At 42.0% G+C, this 16,280-nt stretch overlaps 1 protein-coding gene across 1 annotated transcript in view; it reads right to left on the bottom strand.

Annotated features, from left to right (window-relative positions):
- Positions 1 to 16,280, bottom strand: part of LOC124798538 (inactive dipeptidyl peptidase 10) — a 1,422,769-nt gene that overhangs the window by 196,912 nt on the left and 1,209,577 nt on the right. The window contains exons 10-11 of the mRNA XM_047261988.1: positions 12,200 to 12,303; positions 1,013 to 1,145 (exon numbers count right to left, since the gene is read on the bottom strand). Coding sequence (XP_047117944.1) covers positions 1,013 to 1,145; positions 12,200 to 12,303 — 237 coding nt within the window. The remainder of the gene's footprint in view (positions 1 to 1,012; positions 1,146 to 12,199; positions 12,304 to 16,280) is intronic.

Below are 16,280 nucleotides of genomic sequence, written 5' to 3'. Positions count from 1 at the left end.
TTCCATTGTTACTTGAAAGTTGTTAACACGTTTCGATTATTAAAAAAATGGTTCAAATGGCTCTGAGTACTATGGGACTCAACTGCTGTGGTCATCAGTCCCCTAGAACTTAGAACTACTTAAACCTAACTAACCTAAGGACACCACACACATCCATGCCCGAGGCAGGATTCGAACCTGCGACCGTAGCAGTCGCACGGTTCTGGACTGCGCGCCTAGAACCGCGAGACCACCGCGGCCGGATTCGATTATTACTAACCCATTTGTGGGAAAAAGTACGCAAAGGCACTAGTAACGTCAGTTCACACTCACGTAATATACGTAAGCATAGCCGATGTCTTGATATTTAATGATGTTTAAACTCTTATTTGCATTAAAATAACACGTATTTTGAGGGTATATTGATGTAATCATTCACAGTAACAACCTAACCTAACCGTATTTCTAACAAAGGAAAACAGTCTATTACGAACACACTTTCCAACCAGATGCGTCCTCTGGTGATTCTTTAGTAACACAATCACTAAATCCACAGCTAAAACCGCTAAATATGCTTAAAATAACAAATTATTGGTGTACATAAACAACAGCTCACCGATCGACGGGGCCACACCGAAATCCAAAACCTCTCGGCACAATTGTCGTAAAATCGGTGGGAGGACCGTTCGGTAACAAGTCTCAGAAGCTTACTGAGTAGGATATTTCGGTAAAGAACCGAAAATGACGTCACTACCGAGACTAACCTACTACACCGATCGGTATGAACGATTCAGAATAGAGCCCCAGGAGCCAGCGAGCGGCAGTGGTCGAGTGGGTCGCGCATGCGCACTATACGTGCAATGGGGCCGCCTTACACATAGCAAACCAAGCCAGTACCATGGCGTGTGCCAGCTTACGGGCGTTCCCGAGTGCCCGCGCCTTATGTCGCAGCGTTCGAGTAGGCCAGGTCACCAAGCGCAGCTATCTACAGCAGCTACCGGCCAGTAGAGAGAGAGAGAGAGAGAGAGCTCACCTCGACGCAGGTCCAGTTGGGCGCGTGGCAGGTGCTGATGATGCTGATGTTCTGGGCGCGGTTGAGCCAGACGGCCGACACCTCGTGGTTGTCGTCGCCCACCCAGCCCGCCGACGTCAGGTAGAACTCCCTGCTGCAACACGCACCCTCAGCTGTACGCTGCACCCTGTTCGTCAGTCACAGCTCTGTGTAGCCGGTGCGGACAGTTCTCTGCACGCAGTCTTCCACACTCCTCATTCACAGCAAAAAATTATCAGTACCAACACTGAAATACTAAAATGACTGGGAGCAGATACTTTAATTTTAAGACTACACAACGCGTTCGAAATAATTTAATTTAAACATTAAGTGTTCCAATTAAATGGCGAATGTAATAAGCACTGTTTTGTGAACTACCTGTGCCACTTTTTGGAACTGAAGTCTAGATTATCAGAGTATGTAGTCCACAAATTTACAATGCGACTGCTATCTACGTTGCATAATTAAATAGGCATCTCCAATTGGTCACAGGCTAGATAATAAAATCTTATTCATATTTCATAAGCCTCCATCCATTCACACACAGGTCACAGCGAATGTTTATAGTTAATCAGTGCACACTTAACCAGTCATGAAATGTCCAAATAACCCAGAATTAAATCTGAACAAGTTTCTTTTCAAAATCTTCGAAGAGCCACACACAGATCTGTAACTAAGAAAACACTGAAGACAATTGCAGATGTCTCACTTTATCTACGTGATGCTGGTTGTGGGAAAGCCAACGATTGTGTGCATGAATCTTCGTTTTTCATAAGCAAAATAACGGTTTCTGTCAGCTGTCACTTCTTAGTAAGTGTGTTATGGTACTAAGCACAACGCGTTTCATTAAAGTAATTCCAATTTTTAAGGCTACATTTTTGTATTTCGCCAGTGATGCGTGTGTCCTCCAGAGCGAGCTATTAAATATTATGCATTATGCGTCACTTCGTCTTTTTTCGCTGTGAAGCGAGAAATGAAAGAAAGTGCACTGTTTAAAAGGACATAAGATTGCCATTAGACTATTGCAGCATAGGTTTTTCGGTCCTACACTATGTTGTCATACACTCCACCGCCTCACAAATGGAAATATTGCAGTAAAACAGATAGGAATTTAAAGACGATACTTATAATAGCTTAATTACTTTTAAAGATACAAAATAGACTTGTACCACCCCAGTGTTGATTCAATACAATATTTAAGAGGAAGTGATTAGTACGTAATTTCATGCGGTTACAGCATATCAGAAAAAATAAAGAAATTTTTATTTAACTTACCAACTGTCCATTACATATATTGATGCCTACCTTTTCATGATGCAAACGTATCTCTAATCTCCTACTAGCCCGTTATGTCATTTTATGTGCTCTGAAGCAGTATCTTGCAGACTTGTTTCGTGTCTGCTAATGGATGGTCTACGTTATGTATGTGTATGGCTATCGCTCTGCATTGTTTACCTGTTGTAGATGCTCATGTTGAGGTCTTCAATGATCCTATTCACATGCTCCTGCCAGTGATATTTAAACAAATGGAGGGTATGCATAATCCTGATCGTCCTCAGTTTACATCTCTAGACATAAAAATGTTATTATCCACCATTCTCCTAGAAGCATCCAGGGCATTTTGAACCCTTTATTAAATACAAAATACACTCTAAGAGAGAAAAAAAAAAAGGAAAACGATGCACCGTGAAGGAAATATCCGAATGAGACGGAAATCGGTAGGTGTGATGTTCATGCATAGACAAACAAATCATTGCACATTTCACAGAAATTGGATGATTTATACAGGAAAAAGAGCTTCACAAACGTCTCGAGTCAAAAAGCTTTGCTCTGCCTCTGGCCCTTATACAATCAGTTATTCGGATTGGCACTGTTTGATAGTGTTGTTGCACGCTCTGCTGAGGGATATTGTGCGAAGTTCTGTCCAATTAACGCGTTAGATCGTCAAAATCCTGAGCCGGATGGAAGGCTCTTCCCATAATACTGCAAATGATCTCCGTTGGGAAGTGACCTGGGGACTTTGCTGCCTAGTGTAGCATTTGGCGAGCACGAAGATGAGCAGTAAGAAACTGTAGCCCTTGCAGGCGAGCATTATCTTGCTAAAATGTAAGCCTAAGGTGGCTTGCCATGAAGTGCATCAAAACGGGGTGTAGATCATCGTCGACGTGCTGCTATGATGTAAGGATACCGCGGATGACAACCAAAGGGGTCCTGCATTGAAAATAAATGACTCTCCAGACCATTATTACTGGTTGTTGGGCAGTCAGGTTCGTATCCCACGGCTGTCCGGGGCATCTTCAGGCATGTATTCGTCTCTAAAAAATGGCTCTGAGCACTATGGGACTTAACTACTGAGGTCATCAGTCCCCTAGAACTTAGAACTACTTAAACCTAACTAACCTAAAGACATCACACACATCCATGCCCAAGGTAGGATTCGAACCTGCGACCGTAGCGGTCGCGCGGTTCCAAACTGTAGCGCCTAGAGCCGCTCGTCCACTCAGGCCGGCTATTCGTCTCTCGTCATGGCTCAGTTGGAAGCGGGACTCACCGCTGAAAACACTTCTACTGTAGTCAGTAAGATGCAGGGCCGAAGACGTGGTGGGATACCAACGCTACTGTCGCCCGCCATACGGCCGACAGGCACGAGTGGTGGTCTGGGGTGCCATTTGATTTCCCCTTTGGTTTTCGTCTGCGGCACTCTTATAGCAGCTCGGGACGTCGACGATATTCTGCAGCACACTTTCTTGTCCCTCACGACAAGCTAGCCTGGGCTTACATTTTAGCATGATAAAGTTTCTTCTGGTTGTCTTCGTGTTTGCCAAATCCTATCTTGACCAGCAAGGTCTTTTGACGACCTAAAGCGCCAGTTGGACAGAGTCTCCGATGATATCACTCAAGAGGACATCCAACAACTCCTTCAATCAACACCAAACCGAATAACTGCTTGTATAAGGGCAGAGGTCGAGCAAAGCGTTTTGACTCACTCAATTTGTGAAGCTCTTTCTCTTGAATAAATCATCCTATTTCTGTGAAATTGCAATCAGTTTTCGGTCTGTACATGTACATCACAATTATCCATTTCCGTCCCATTCGGATAATTCCTTCGAGGTGCCTCGATTTTATTCTCTTAGACTGTATTTGCACATACAAAATTTTTGTTAGGTATAGTTTTAAGATGCAACAATTTTAAATTCAGTAACCAAAAATATATTGAACTGGTAAGGTAGCAATGAGCTCCTCATACATGTTACCTTTGATACGTTTGTAAAGAGTCTTAAAAAAATTACGCATTGTTGAACCACGCAGAATACTCTGCTACAAGGGAAATGTTGACAACGCACTACCGTCAATAACGGAGATAACAGTAATCTGGAGATCCGTAGTAACTTAAGACTCAAAAATAACTTCCACAATAGAGAAGAAAAAAATACGAAAGTTAAAAATTCCTTGGTCTCTATACATGGCACTACAAGAACAGTTCTACCTCTACAGTGTTTTAGAAAGAATACAACAAAACCAACAGAAGCTGTAAAAAATTGTCAAGTAATTTGATTAGTGGAACAAGCGACAGAATATTTCCAGACGAAAGGAAGAACATGCCAAGAGCGAATTTTAAAGAACACCATGGGAAACACTACACCTACTTGAAACACTTGGCTACAATGCCTGATGTAAGTCTATGCGTTGTTGTAAAACTGCATTAACAATCGTTTCATTCAGTACGTTGTGTGTTAAAGGATGTCAAGGCATGATGAGGAGGCTCATGCTGTTCGATATTACAGATTATGACGTAGCATTATCAACGGCGCCAGCAAATTTCTGGGTTTTCATATTGTTGCTGGATGGTATTACAAAGAATTTCATGTATGACGGCCAGTTAATATGCTTTCATTTCTAACGTGAAGATGGTCCTTTTGTGATTTGAATACAAGAGCATTGCAAACGCTTTTGCTTAATTTCAAACACGTTACGTTGCAGTGCACCTTCTCTGCGACATAAGTATGTAAAATAGAGCGATTGTTACCGATTATCAAAATTTTCAAGTGTTTAGTGTGCGAGTATTGTCATCGCTTTTTCGTGTCCAGAGAATACCAGGAACCGTAAAATAAAACTGATCGGTGACAGATCTTTATGTATTTCAGTTGATATTCACAACAGTCACGGTCGAAAGTAACATAAACATTCAGATAAAAAGTAACACTAATACACGGGAAACGATAGTTGCATTATTACATTATTAATATTTCTCAATAAACCAGCATGTGGGGTCCAGAGGAGCTTGAACTGATATTACAGAATTGTGTGACTCGCGATAATTAGAGAATTGGGTCACTTCTCGGACATTAGATAGGAATGCATCATGTATCTATCATACAACAAATGAACACACTTAGATATTAAACTATTTCCATCTCGAAACATGTAAGTAGTCGAGGAATACCTAAAAAAATTAATGCTGTTTTGCTGGTGAACAAATAAGTACCATCATCTTAACTATAGCTAGTTATAGGATACACGCGATATGGCCGAATGAAATTCAATAGAAAAAACAAGATAGCTTTTTTACCTGTGCTATTATCCTTTGCCTTCGCATATCTTGCGGTATTCCTCCCGTAGATAGGGGAAATCTTTAATGTCTACTAATGTTTCTCTCCCAGGTTTGCTGTTCAACTCCCTTGGTTTTCTGATCACCTTGGCTTATCCTAAGGACGTTTTAGGAGCTACGTGGATGGTCCGTATTACTTGATATTGTCTGTTAACGTTAACATCACGAACTACACTTATGTGACGAAGTCATTATATAGCGATACGCACATATAAAAATAGCGGGAGTATCGAGTACACAAAGTGTGAAAGGGCAGTGTGTTGGCGGAGCAGTCATTCGTACTCAGGTGATTCACATGGAAAGGTTTCCGTCGTGATTATGGCCGCACGATGGGAATTTAGAGACCTCGAACGCGGAATGGTAGTTGCAGCTAGACGCATGGGACACCCCAATTCTGAAATCATTCCCCAGGCCACAAGCTTGCGCGACTGGTTTGAAGAACATTCTAGACAATTCGAACGACAGATTTCGCTACCCAGATCCCTCTACGTGAAGGTCATAGACCATTTATGAGACATAATCGAGAGGTCAGTTCGTGCACGAAATCATACATCAGCAACACTTTCGAAATAATAATAAAAATGTCGTGTGACGACGGCCTCCCGTCGGGTAGACCGTTCGCCTGGTGCAAGTCTTTCGATTTGACGCCACTTCGGCGACTTGCGCGTCGATGGGGATGAAAAATGATGATGATTAGGACATCACAACACCCAGTCCCTGAGCGAAGAAAATCTCCGACCCAGTCGGGAATCGAGCCCGGGCCCTTAGGACTGACCGTCTGTCGCGCTGACCACTCAGCTACCGGGGGGCGGACACTTTCGAAATTATGGACGGCAATAGAGGCAGCACGGTTCAATATTTCTGCAGGGGACTTGCAACAACTTGTCGATTTCATGCCATGTCTAGTTGCTCCACTACGTCAGGCAAAAAGAGGTGTGACGCGATTTCATGACGTATCCCCTGACTTGTATCACCTCAGTTTATTTACCACAGATTTCGACACCTATTCTAGATTTTGCTTTCATTTTTGTCACTGCCTTTTCGCATATTATGGTAAAAACTGAAGGTAAACTATTTGTCTATGTTACTAGACTTACAATGCAGCTTTTGCCATAGCTAGTATGCTTCTGACGCTAGAGATTAATTGTCTGTCTCGGCGTGTAATTCTTTTTACCTAAGGATGAAGCTTTTTATTCCGGTTTTATACGATTCAGTGACTTTAACAACACCGAACTTGATAATGCCATTTAGCAATTCTGCCTCCCAATCTTCAGATTACAATCTCCACTGGTGAAAGATATGGCGAAAACTACTGGAAGACAGACATTCCCAAAATCGCAGGGAACAAACGGAAAGCATACAGAAAGTGTTACGGGGCTGTAAATCTCAGAAGCCCCTGCACAATTCTAAAAGTGGGAACAAAGACAGTTGAGCGCGTTGCTGGGAGATCCGCTTCGGGTTTTTCGCGTAATTTCTAAATTTATACCCCGCTATATTTTTTACGCATGTCAGTGACAGAATCTCCAATACCCTTCCACGTGTAAAAAGCAAGTAACTCTCTATTTGGACTGACTAATATAATCCTCTAGCTCTTTAATTTTACTACCAACATCTTTTAGCGGTTCACTGCAGCGAACGGCAGAAATAAATTTTACCTATTATATAATTTCCTCTGTCTTTTGAGATCTACTCATATGTCGTACATTGTATAGGCGCATGAAATATATTTTGATAATTTTTTGGTGGGTAATAGCTTAATGACATGGCCTTCCGCACAAGGAATCCGTAACATACATCATTTTTCTATCTATTACATACACACAATTGCGCCACTATATGGCTCTGCCTTAATCTAGTATATCATTAAAATTAATGTCAGTGGAACGAAAAGTAACAGAATTTTTCAATATCATCGAAGGTTTCATTGAATTACAAACTTGAAAATTGCACGGTAATTAGTTGCCAAATGCGTTATAACCCCTTTCCATCTTCTTCCGAAAGGATATAATGTAACTTTTTCTCCGGTGATTTTGCCTCCGCACGTCTCGGTGATGTGACCAGTATCACTGAAACTACCTGGCAGATTAAAACTGTGAGCTTGACTGTAAACTGAACTTAGAATCTTTCCTTTCACATAGTCCTTACATATTAACCATTAGTAGTTTCCCATTACAATTTGCGTTGCAGACGACCCGACAAGGCCTCTTTATCACTTTGATAGTTTGATCCATGAGCTCACCTTTTTTCTGACCGACATCACCCAAATGTTCAGGAGAAAATATCAAGGCGACATTTCAAAAAGATCTTGAACTAACATCTAGAACTTTTCAACTATGTTCGCTTCAATAGAAATATGATATGGGTCACTTTTATGGTCTAAGAAGTTAGTATCAAATTTCTTGATTAATGGATTTTTGACTCAAAAATTCGAACCGAACTTCAATCATCGAATGTCGGGTTTAAAAAACACGTCTTCCTTCAGTTGCGATTCTGATACATGAAAACTCTTCTCGCAGAGGCACTAGAAACTTTTTACGTCTTTGTCTAAGTTTTAACGAACTGTTTCATTAGGTCTAAATTTATTTGTAAATGTGGTAATAGAATTTTTGCGGATACATAAGACTCTCGCACAAATAGAAGAATAAGCCGAGAGCTTTCATAATAGTTAAGGCTTAAACTGCCGAGGCAGAACATTAATACCACATGCTTCACAGCGCGTTTGCCCATCTTAGGAAAGCAATACGACAGCGGATGTGGATGGTATTGATTCGACAAGTCTTTAAGAGCTCTTGGAGGTATGTGGCACTAGGAATCTACGCACAGCCCTCGCTGTTACCGTAAATTTTCATCCTGTGTTTAGTGGGCGCAGACTTGGTGACGCGATTGGGTCCAATATGTGTTCCACCGCATTTGGATCAAGTGAATCTGGTGGTCCTGACATCAACGTGATTCCACTGTCACTCTCTTCAAATATCTGTGGCGCCATACCAGCCTTGTGACGCGGATAGTTATTGCTTGATGCAGCTCTCCATGCTACTCTATCCTGTGCGAGCCTATTCATCTCCAAATAACTCCTGCAACCTACAGCCTTCTGAATCTGCTTACTGTATTCAACTCTTGATCTCCCTCTACAATTTTTACCCCTCACGCTTGCCTCCAGTACTCGACTGGCGAACCCGTGTTGTTTCAGAAAGTATCCTATAAACCGATCTCTTCATTTGCTTAAGTTATGTCGCACATTTCTTGTCTCCTCAATTCTGTTCAGTACCTCTTCATTAGTTTTGTGACCCACCCATCTAATCTTCAACAGTCTTCTTTAGCATCACATTTCAAAAGTTCTATTCTCTTTCTGTCTAAATTGTTTATCGTGCGTGTTCCCCTTCCACACATGGGTACACTCTAGAAAAATATCTTCAGAAAAGTCTTCTTAAAATTTAAACCTATATTCTGTGTTAACAAATTTCTCTTCTTCAGAAATGCTTTTCTTGCCATTACGAGTCTACATTTTATATCCTCTCTACTTCGGACATCATCAGTTATTTTGCTACCTAAATAGCATATCTCATTTGCTACTTTAAGTGCCTCGCATCCTAATGTAATTCTCTGGTTTAATTCGACTACATTCCATTATCCTTGTATTGATTTTGTTGATGTTCATCATATATCTTCCTTTCAACACGCTGTCAATTCCGTTCAACTGCTGCTCCAAGTGCTTTACTGTGTCTGACAGAACTACAATGTCTCCCTGAAGTTTAAATCCTAATCCAAATTTTTCTTTGGTTTTCTGTAGTGCTTGTTCAATGTACAGATTGAATAACATCGGGGATAGGCTACAATCCTGTCTCACTCCCTTCTCAGCCACTGATTCCCTTTCAAGTCCATCGACTCTTATGATTGTCTTCTGGATTCTGAACAAGTTGAATATAGTCTTTCGCTCCCTGTATTTTGATACCTCCAGAACTTCAAAGACATTTTTCCAGTCAACACTGTCAATAGTTTTCTCTAAGTTTGTAAATGGTGTAAACGTAGCTTCACCTTTCCTTTACCTTTCTTCTAAGGTTAGTCGTAGGGTCAGTATTGCCTTGCGAGTACTTACATTTCTCTGGAATCCAAACTGATCTTCCCCGACGTCGACTTCTACCAGTTTTTCTGTTCTTCTGTAAAGAATTCTTGTTAGTATTTTGCAACCATGACTTATTAAACAGGTAGTTCGATAATTTTCACACCTGTCAGCAGCTGCTTCTTAAAGTCTGTGGGGATTTCGCCTGTTTTATAAATCTTACCCGCTGGATGGAAGAGTTTTGCTATGGCAGGTTCTACCTAGGCTACAAATAGCTCTGGCGGAATGTCGCCTACTCCCAGGGCCTTGTTTCTACTTAGGCCTTTCAGTGCTCTGTCAAATTTTGCTCGCAGTACCATATATCACAGCTTGCCTTCATGTATGACCTCCTCCATTTCTATAATATTGCACTCAGTTACCTTTCTCCTGTACAGACCTTCTTTATATTCCTTCCACATTTCAGCTTTCCATTCATTTCTATGAACTGGTTTTTCATCTGAGCTCTTGATATTCACTCTTCTCTTTTCCCCAAAGGGCTCTTTAGTTTTTCTGTAGGCCGTATCTATCTTTCCCCTAGTGAAATAAGCTTGTAAATCCTTAGTTTTGTCCTCTAGCGATTCCTCCTCAGCCATTTTGCACTTCCTGTTAGTCTGACTTTTTTTAAACGTTTGTATTTCCTTTCGCCTGTTTCATTTGCTGCATTTTTGTGTTTTCTCTTTTCATTCGCTAAAATCAATTTCTCCTTGTTATCCAAAGATTCCTACGACGCCTTGTATTTTCACCTCTTTCACCGTCTGCTGCCTTCATTATTAAATCTCTTAGCTACCCATTCGTCATCCACTATATTCTTTCCCCTTGTTCTAGTCAATCATTGCCTAGTGCTCACTCTGTAAATCTCAGTAACCTCTGGTTCTTTCAGTTTATTCAGGTCCCAGCTCCTTAATTTCCCACCATGAAACGCACTTTTTAAAAATATTCAGTGTTGATCGTGAAAAAATGGAAATGAGCGTATGGCATCGTTGGCCGGGAATCCCCTATTCGGGGAAGTTCGGCCACCAAGTGCAAATCGTATTTCAGTCGACGCCACACTGGGCGACTTGCGTACCGGTGATGAGGATGAAATGATGATGAGGACAACACAGCACCCAGTCCTCGAACGGAGAAAATCTCCAACTCGACCGGGAATCGAACCCGGCCCGCTTTCATGGGCGACGAGCACGTTACGACTCAGCTAAGCAGGCGAACCGTTAACCGTGAAAAATGTGTGTTATAGGGGTTTTTGTCATTGTATGAACCTGAGCGATGTATGGCCACAGGTTTCTTCACCGTTGACCTGTGTAACAATAGTGCCCTATACGTCATGAAGATACAACTCACAATTTAGTCTCTTCATGTGTTGCGTTTTATTCATTTATTCCTATTTGAATAACCCATTATCATATCACATGTAAGTTTGTTTGATTACATTAGTCTACAGTCAATACTAATCCCTAAGTTCATTAAAAGATTATGAATGAAACACGGACAACACAGATGTAATATTTTACAGTAGTTATTATTTGTTACATGAACCTGTTTTAGGTTGTTACGCCATCATCAGGTACAAAGATAAGTATCTGGTGCAGTGAAATTTTGTTGGATCAAAGGTTTTAAACTAGTGCATCGACAGAGCATCTCTATTTCCAGAGATGAGAAATGTTAATTTTAGAATTAGGAATAAGACAAGAGGGATTATTTCAGTGTATATGCGATATAAGATTATTTAACTAAGATAAAGTAATAAAATAGGTTACACATTAACTGATGAACTATAGACAAATTAAAACAGTTGCACATAGAAGAAAACAATTTAAAATAAACTTTGGTGACAAATTCCAAAGGTGTGGCTGAACGAACTAATACCTTATCTTTAATAGGTCAGAAATTACAAATAGACAAGATATAACAGTGATATTAAGCAAATGGGTGAAGCAGCTGTGATTATACAAAATAATTTATTTTAACCGAAGGAGAGAAATTATAGCAACCGAAATAAAGGAAAACGGGGCATGTGAGTAAGAGGGGTAATTTACAATATGGACTGCATGGGATTATGAGTAGTACATGCAGCTGGAAGTGGTGAGTAAGGGAACTGTCTGTGGTCATTCAGCACTAAGCTTGGGTTTATGAAGCAGTGTTTGTTAATTACCATTATTTCAAGAGATTTCATCTTCCTTCCTTCAAGGATATGATTACACAAAGGTTGTGTATGTTTCACTCGTAATGCATAAAATATTCTACGAAGAGCCGACGAAACAGTCAGTCAGCGCTGAATTTAAGATTCCAAAACTGATTCAAGATATTTCGAAAATAAAATTCACTCCAATACAAGGTGACGCGACATGAGTGACGGGAGACAGATGCGTGTCAGCGGGTGGAGGCAGAGGCAGAGGCAGGTAACCCGGTGAGAGCCGCGCAGTCGGCAGGTTAGTGCTAGTGAGTGGCTGACTAACTGACTCACGTCTCCTCCAGCACGGACGGCGGCCGGATCTCCCAGCGGACGGGCTCGCTGTAGTTGCTCAGGTCCAGGATCCACAGCCGCACGTCCGGGTTCGTCGTGCCTGGCTGCAACAAGAGCCACGCTCCAGCCACACTCTGCGCCAACACCGCAGCGTAACACAACACACACGCCAGGGCGTTCATTAAGCAATGCAACACTTCATTTTTCTCGGCCGTTTGCGGAATTTGTTGCTGGACGCCGTGCATTATAATCGCTTCAGTCTCTACAGTTTCAGAAGTTGCTACAGGTAGTGGCGCTATATACAGTATTGCCTTCAAAATGGCGTTTGCAAAGGATGTGCGTTCCAAGTAAAGAGCTGTCATTGAGTTTCCTGTGACGGAAAACCAGAGCGTCGCAGATATTCATTAGGTTCTTGCAGAAAGTCTACGTAGTGCTGGCAGTGAACAAAAGCACGGTGAGTCGTTGGGCAGGGCGTCTGTCATCACCGCAACAAGGTCGCGCAAACGTGTTCGATCTCCCAGGGAGGGCGACCGCACACAGCTGTGAATTTGACTCCTGCAATATTGGAACGTGCGGACAGTCTTATTCGAGGTTATCGGCGAATGAAAATGAAACACTTCGTTCCCCAACTCGGCGTCTTTGTTGGCAGTGCTGACACATTCGTCTCTCAGTTGGGTTACTCAAAGCTACGTGCCCGCTGCGTTCCTCGTCGCCTAACACAAGAGTATAAAGAGCATCGAAGCGCAATCTGTGAGGAATTGTATGCTCGTTACGAGGATGACCGGGACATTTTTTGTCGTACATCGTTCAGACCCGACGAAACATGGGTCCATCACTTCGAACTGGAAATAAAAGATTGAGTGGTGCCACACCAACTTTCCTCCGAAGAAAAAGTTCAAAGCCGCAACCTCAGCATATAAAGTCATGGCGACAGTTTGCTCCAACTCTGAAGGGTTTATTCTGTTTGATGTCCTTCATCATGGTGCAACGATCAAGTCTGAAGTGTATTGTGCTACCCTCAGGAAACTGAAGAAACGACCTCAGCGTGTTCGTCGCCACAAAATGCAAACAAACATATTCTTCTTCTTGAAAACGGAAGGCCCCACACACGTCTACGCACCCGAGAGGAGCTAACAAAGCTTCACTGAACTGTTATTCCTCATCCAACCTACAGCCAGGATCTCGCACCTCCGACTTCCATCTGTTGGGCCCAACGAAGGATGGCCTCTTCGTGAAGCAGTACGAGGACCATGAGGAGGTTATTGATGCAAGAAGACGTAGGATCCGATGTTGATTAGTAGAGTGGTACCGTGCTGGCTTACAGGCATTTCCGGTTAGGTGTCGTAAGGTCGTCACATTGTTCGGATATTATTTTGAAAACTAGGGTTTTGTACCCAAAAGAGTGGGGAATAATATGGATTGGCATCCTGAATAAAACCAACGTGTTTTCAGAAAAAATGTGTTGCATTACTTTCTGAACGCCCCCGCCATTCTACAAGATCGACCGTGCATAGTGTAAAACAAAGAAAACAATCAGAGATCTCTTCAAAGAAATTTGCACTCACCACAATACATCGTCGGCCATCTTTCGAAGCTGGTGCAGTATGTTAGCTATTCTGGAAACGATCGAAGAAGGGATTTCATGGCTCAGGCCATGGACGTGGCGCAACAGAAATTTGCTTTTCAGTATTTCATACGATTATTGCTCAAATTTCAGAATTTAAATGCTGTCGTAACCTACACATGAAGAGATATTATCTTATTTTAAAAGCTGAACATAATAAGCCAAGTATTAAAGTTAGAAATAGTGTATATCACTTGAGGCAGCGGAGTACAAGGCGCGCAGAGTACCCAGACTATATTCAGTCAGTATTTGGGGATTAGAGCACTTAGCGACTTACAACAAACTTTACACATAACTTAAAACTTTTCTGGAATTTTTTCTCGCTGGCTCCGCCTGATACAGTAAAACACCCCAACATCAACATGACGTTTTAATATATTACTTCTTTACTGATGACTCTACTCGCAAAACATTTTACAGACAGTATCTACATATACCAGTCAACGTACCTGCAAAATTATTTGTACCAGCCATAGTTCACAAGTTATCGCGTCATATACACTGAGATGCATCAAAATCTAGGTTTTACTGCATCAACATGGAGACGTTTCACGCGTGCTAGTTCGATTCCTAAAAGAGTCAAATGAAAACCTTAAATTTGTAATAGCAAATCGAAATTTCGCGCCATTATCCTGTAAGTTAGTAAGCGTGTTACAAACGGCGTGCAGAATGGCCTGTAGGTGGCAGCATTGTGCAGGTGCACACGTACAACCGCAGTATCAGTACAAAGATGGCCGCCCCACTTGTGACTTGCACCAGGGAAGAACAGCATTCTATTATTCGGATTTTGCTTAGTGAGGGTGTGAAACCCATTGAAATTCATCGACGAATGAAGGTTCAGTACGGTGATGCATATTTGTCACAGCAGCAAGTCTACGAATGGAATAGGAAGTTCGCAAATGGTGTGAAAACCGCCGAGTGACACTGAATGACATTGCATCATGTTTACAGATTAGTCATGGGTCAGCACACCACATTGTGCATGATGTGCTCCAGTTTCACAAAGTTTCTGCAAGATGGGTGCCACGGCAGCTGACAAGCTGATGGCTTCCTTGCAAGAATCATTACTGGGAACGAAACCTGGGTTCACTTCCACCAACCGGAGACGAAGAGAGCGAGCAAGGAATAGCGGCATTCCTCATCACCAAAACCAAAGGAGTTTCGAACAGAACCATCAGCAGGGAAGGTTATGCTGACTCTCTTTTGGAACGAAAAAGGCGTCGTTTTGGAGCATTACGTGCCTAGAGGGACCACTGTCACCAGTGCATCATACACAGATCTCCTAAAAAGTCATCTGCGGCCTGCAATCAAATGAAAGTGACGTGGATTGCTGTCAGCAGGTGTCCTTTTTCAACATGGCAATGCAAGGCCCCACACTGCCCGTACAACAGTTGCAACAATCACAGACCTGCATTTTGAATGTCTTCCTCATCCACCATACTCACCAGACCTTGCCCAAGTGATTTCCATATGTTTGGACCACTCGAAGACGCAATGGGAGGAAAGAAGTTCCGTTCTGATGAAGAGGTACGCCACGTGGTGCATGAGTGGTTGCGAGCACTACCAAAAGAATTTTTTTCTAAAGGAATTTATGCACTTTGTAAGCACTGGAGGACTTGCACTGGGCGTGGGGGAGATAATGCTGAAAAGTGATACAGCTTTGTACCACTTCTGCACAATAAATAACATTTAAAGAAATATTTAAGGTTTTCATTTGACTCACCCTCGTACTATCGTAGAGATCCACTGCGACACTTTTTAGTATTTAGAATTTTTATTAAGTAATTGTTTGATAATCGTTTAATTTCTGTCAATGAATTCAAATATTGGAAGAGCAACGAGAGTTCCTAAAGCGATCACTAGAGAGTACAGTATCTAGATGTCGCGTATTAGACGAGTAGCTATCACCATTTCTTAAATAGTATTTTAATCGATGCGGGTGCCGCATGTTACAACGGCTATTTTATTCTAAACAGCATTGTTTTCCGTTTTTCGCGGACGGGTACCTCACTGAGAAATCGTTTAGACAAGTGGACCAGTGCAGGGAAGGGCAAGTTAAAGGAAAACATACAGTGGCGGTACCTCGGTGCCCTTACCCCACTCGTTCCCTACCTTTACAAGAAGCAGCAGAGGTTGCAAAGTGAATCCATATTAGAACTATAATTTATTCATTTTTGTCGTCTTATGATCACATAGCAGACTAACTTTAGACCAAGAAAACTTCGGGTTCCTCATTCGCTTCTAAAATATCTTTCTCCGCTTAGAGACACTCATGTTTATGGCAGTCTTGTTGGGAATCACTCCATCAATTTACCTCGATAAGTAATGTGGTGTACACCTAGTTTGTAGAGACTGCTACTTCGGTGATATCCCATCGTCCCAGCGCTATCGAACGCTAAAGGACACCTAACGTCGCTGTGAGGCGTCAGCTAACATTTTGTCTGTAACAGAAGTTGT

Source organism: Schistocerca piceifrons, chromosome 5 (assembly GCF_021461385.2).
Source record: "Schistocerca piceifrons isolate TAMUIC-IGC-003096 chromosome 5, iqSchPice1.1, whole genome shotgun sequence".
NCBI lineage: Eukaryota > Metazoa > Arthropoda > Insecta > Orthoptera > Acrididae > Schistocerca > Schistocerca piceifrons.
Note: the sequence above shows the minus strand (reverse complement) of the source record. Positions and strands in the feature narration are given on the sequence as shown.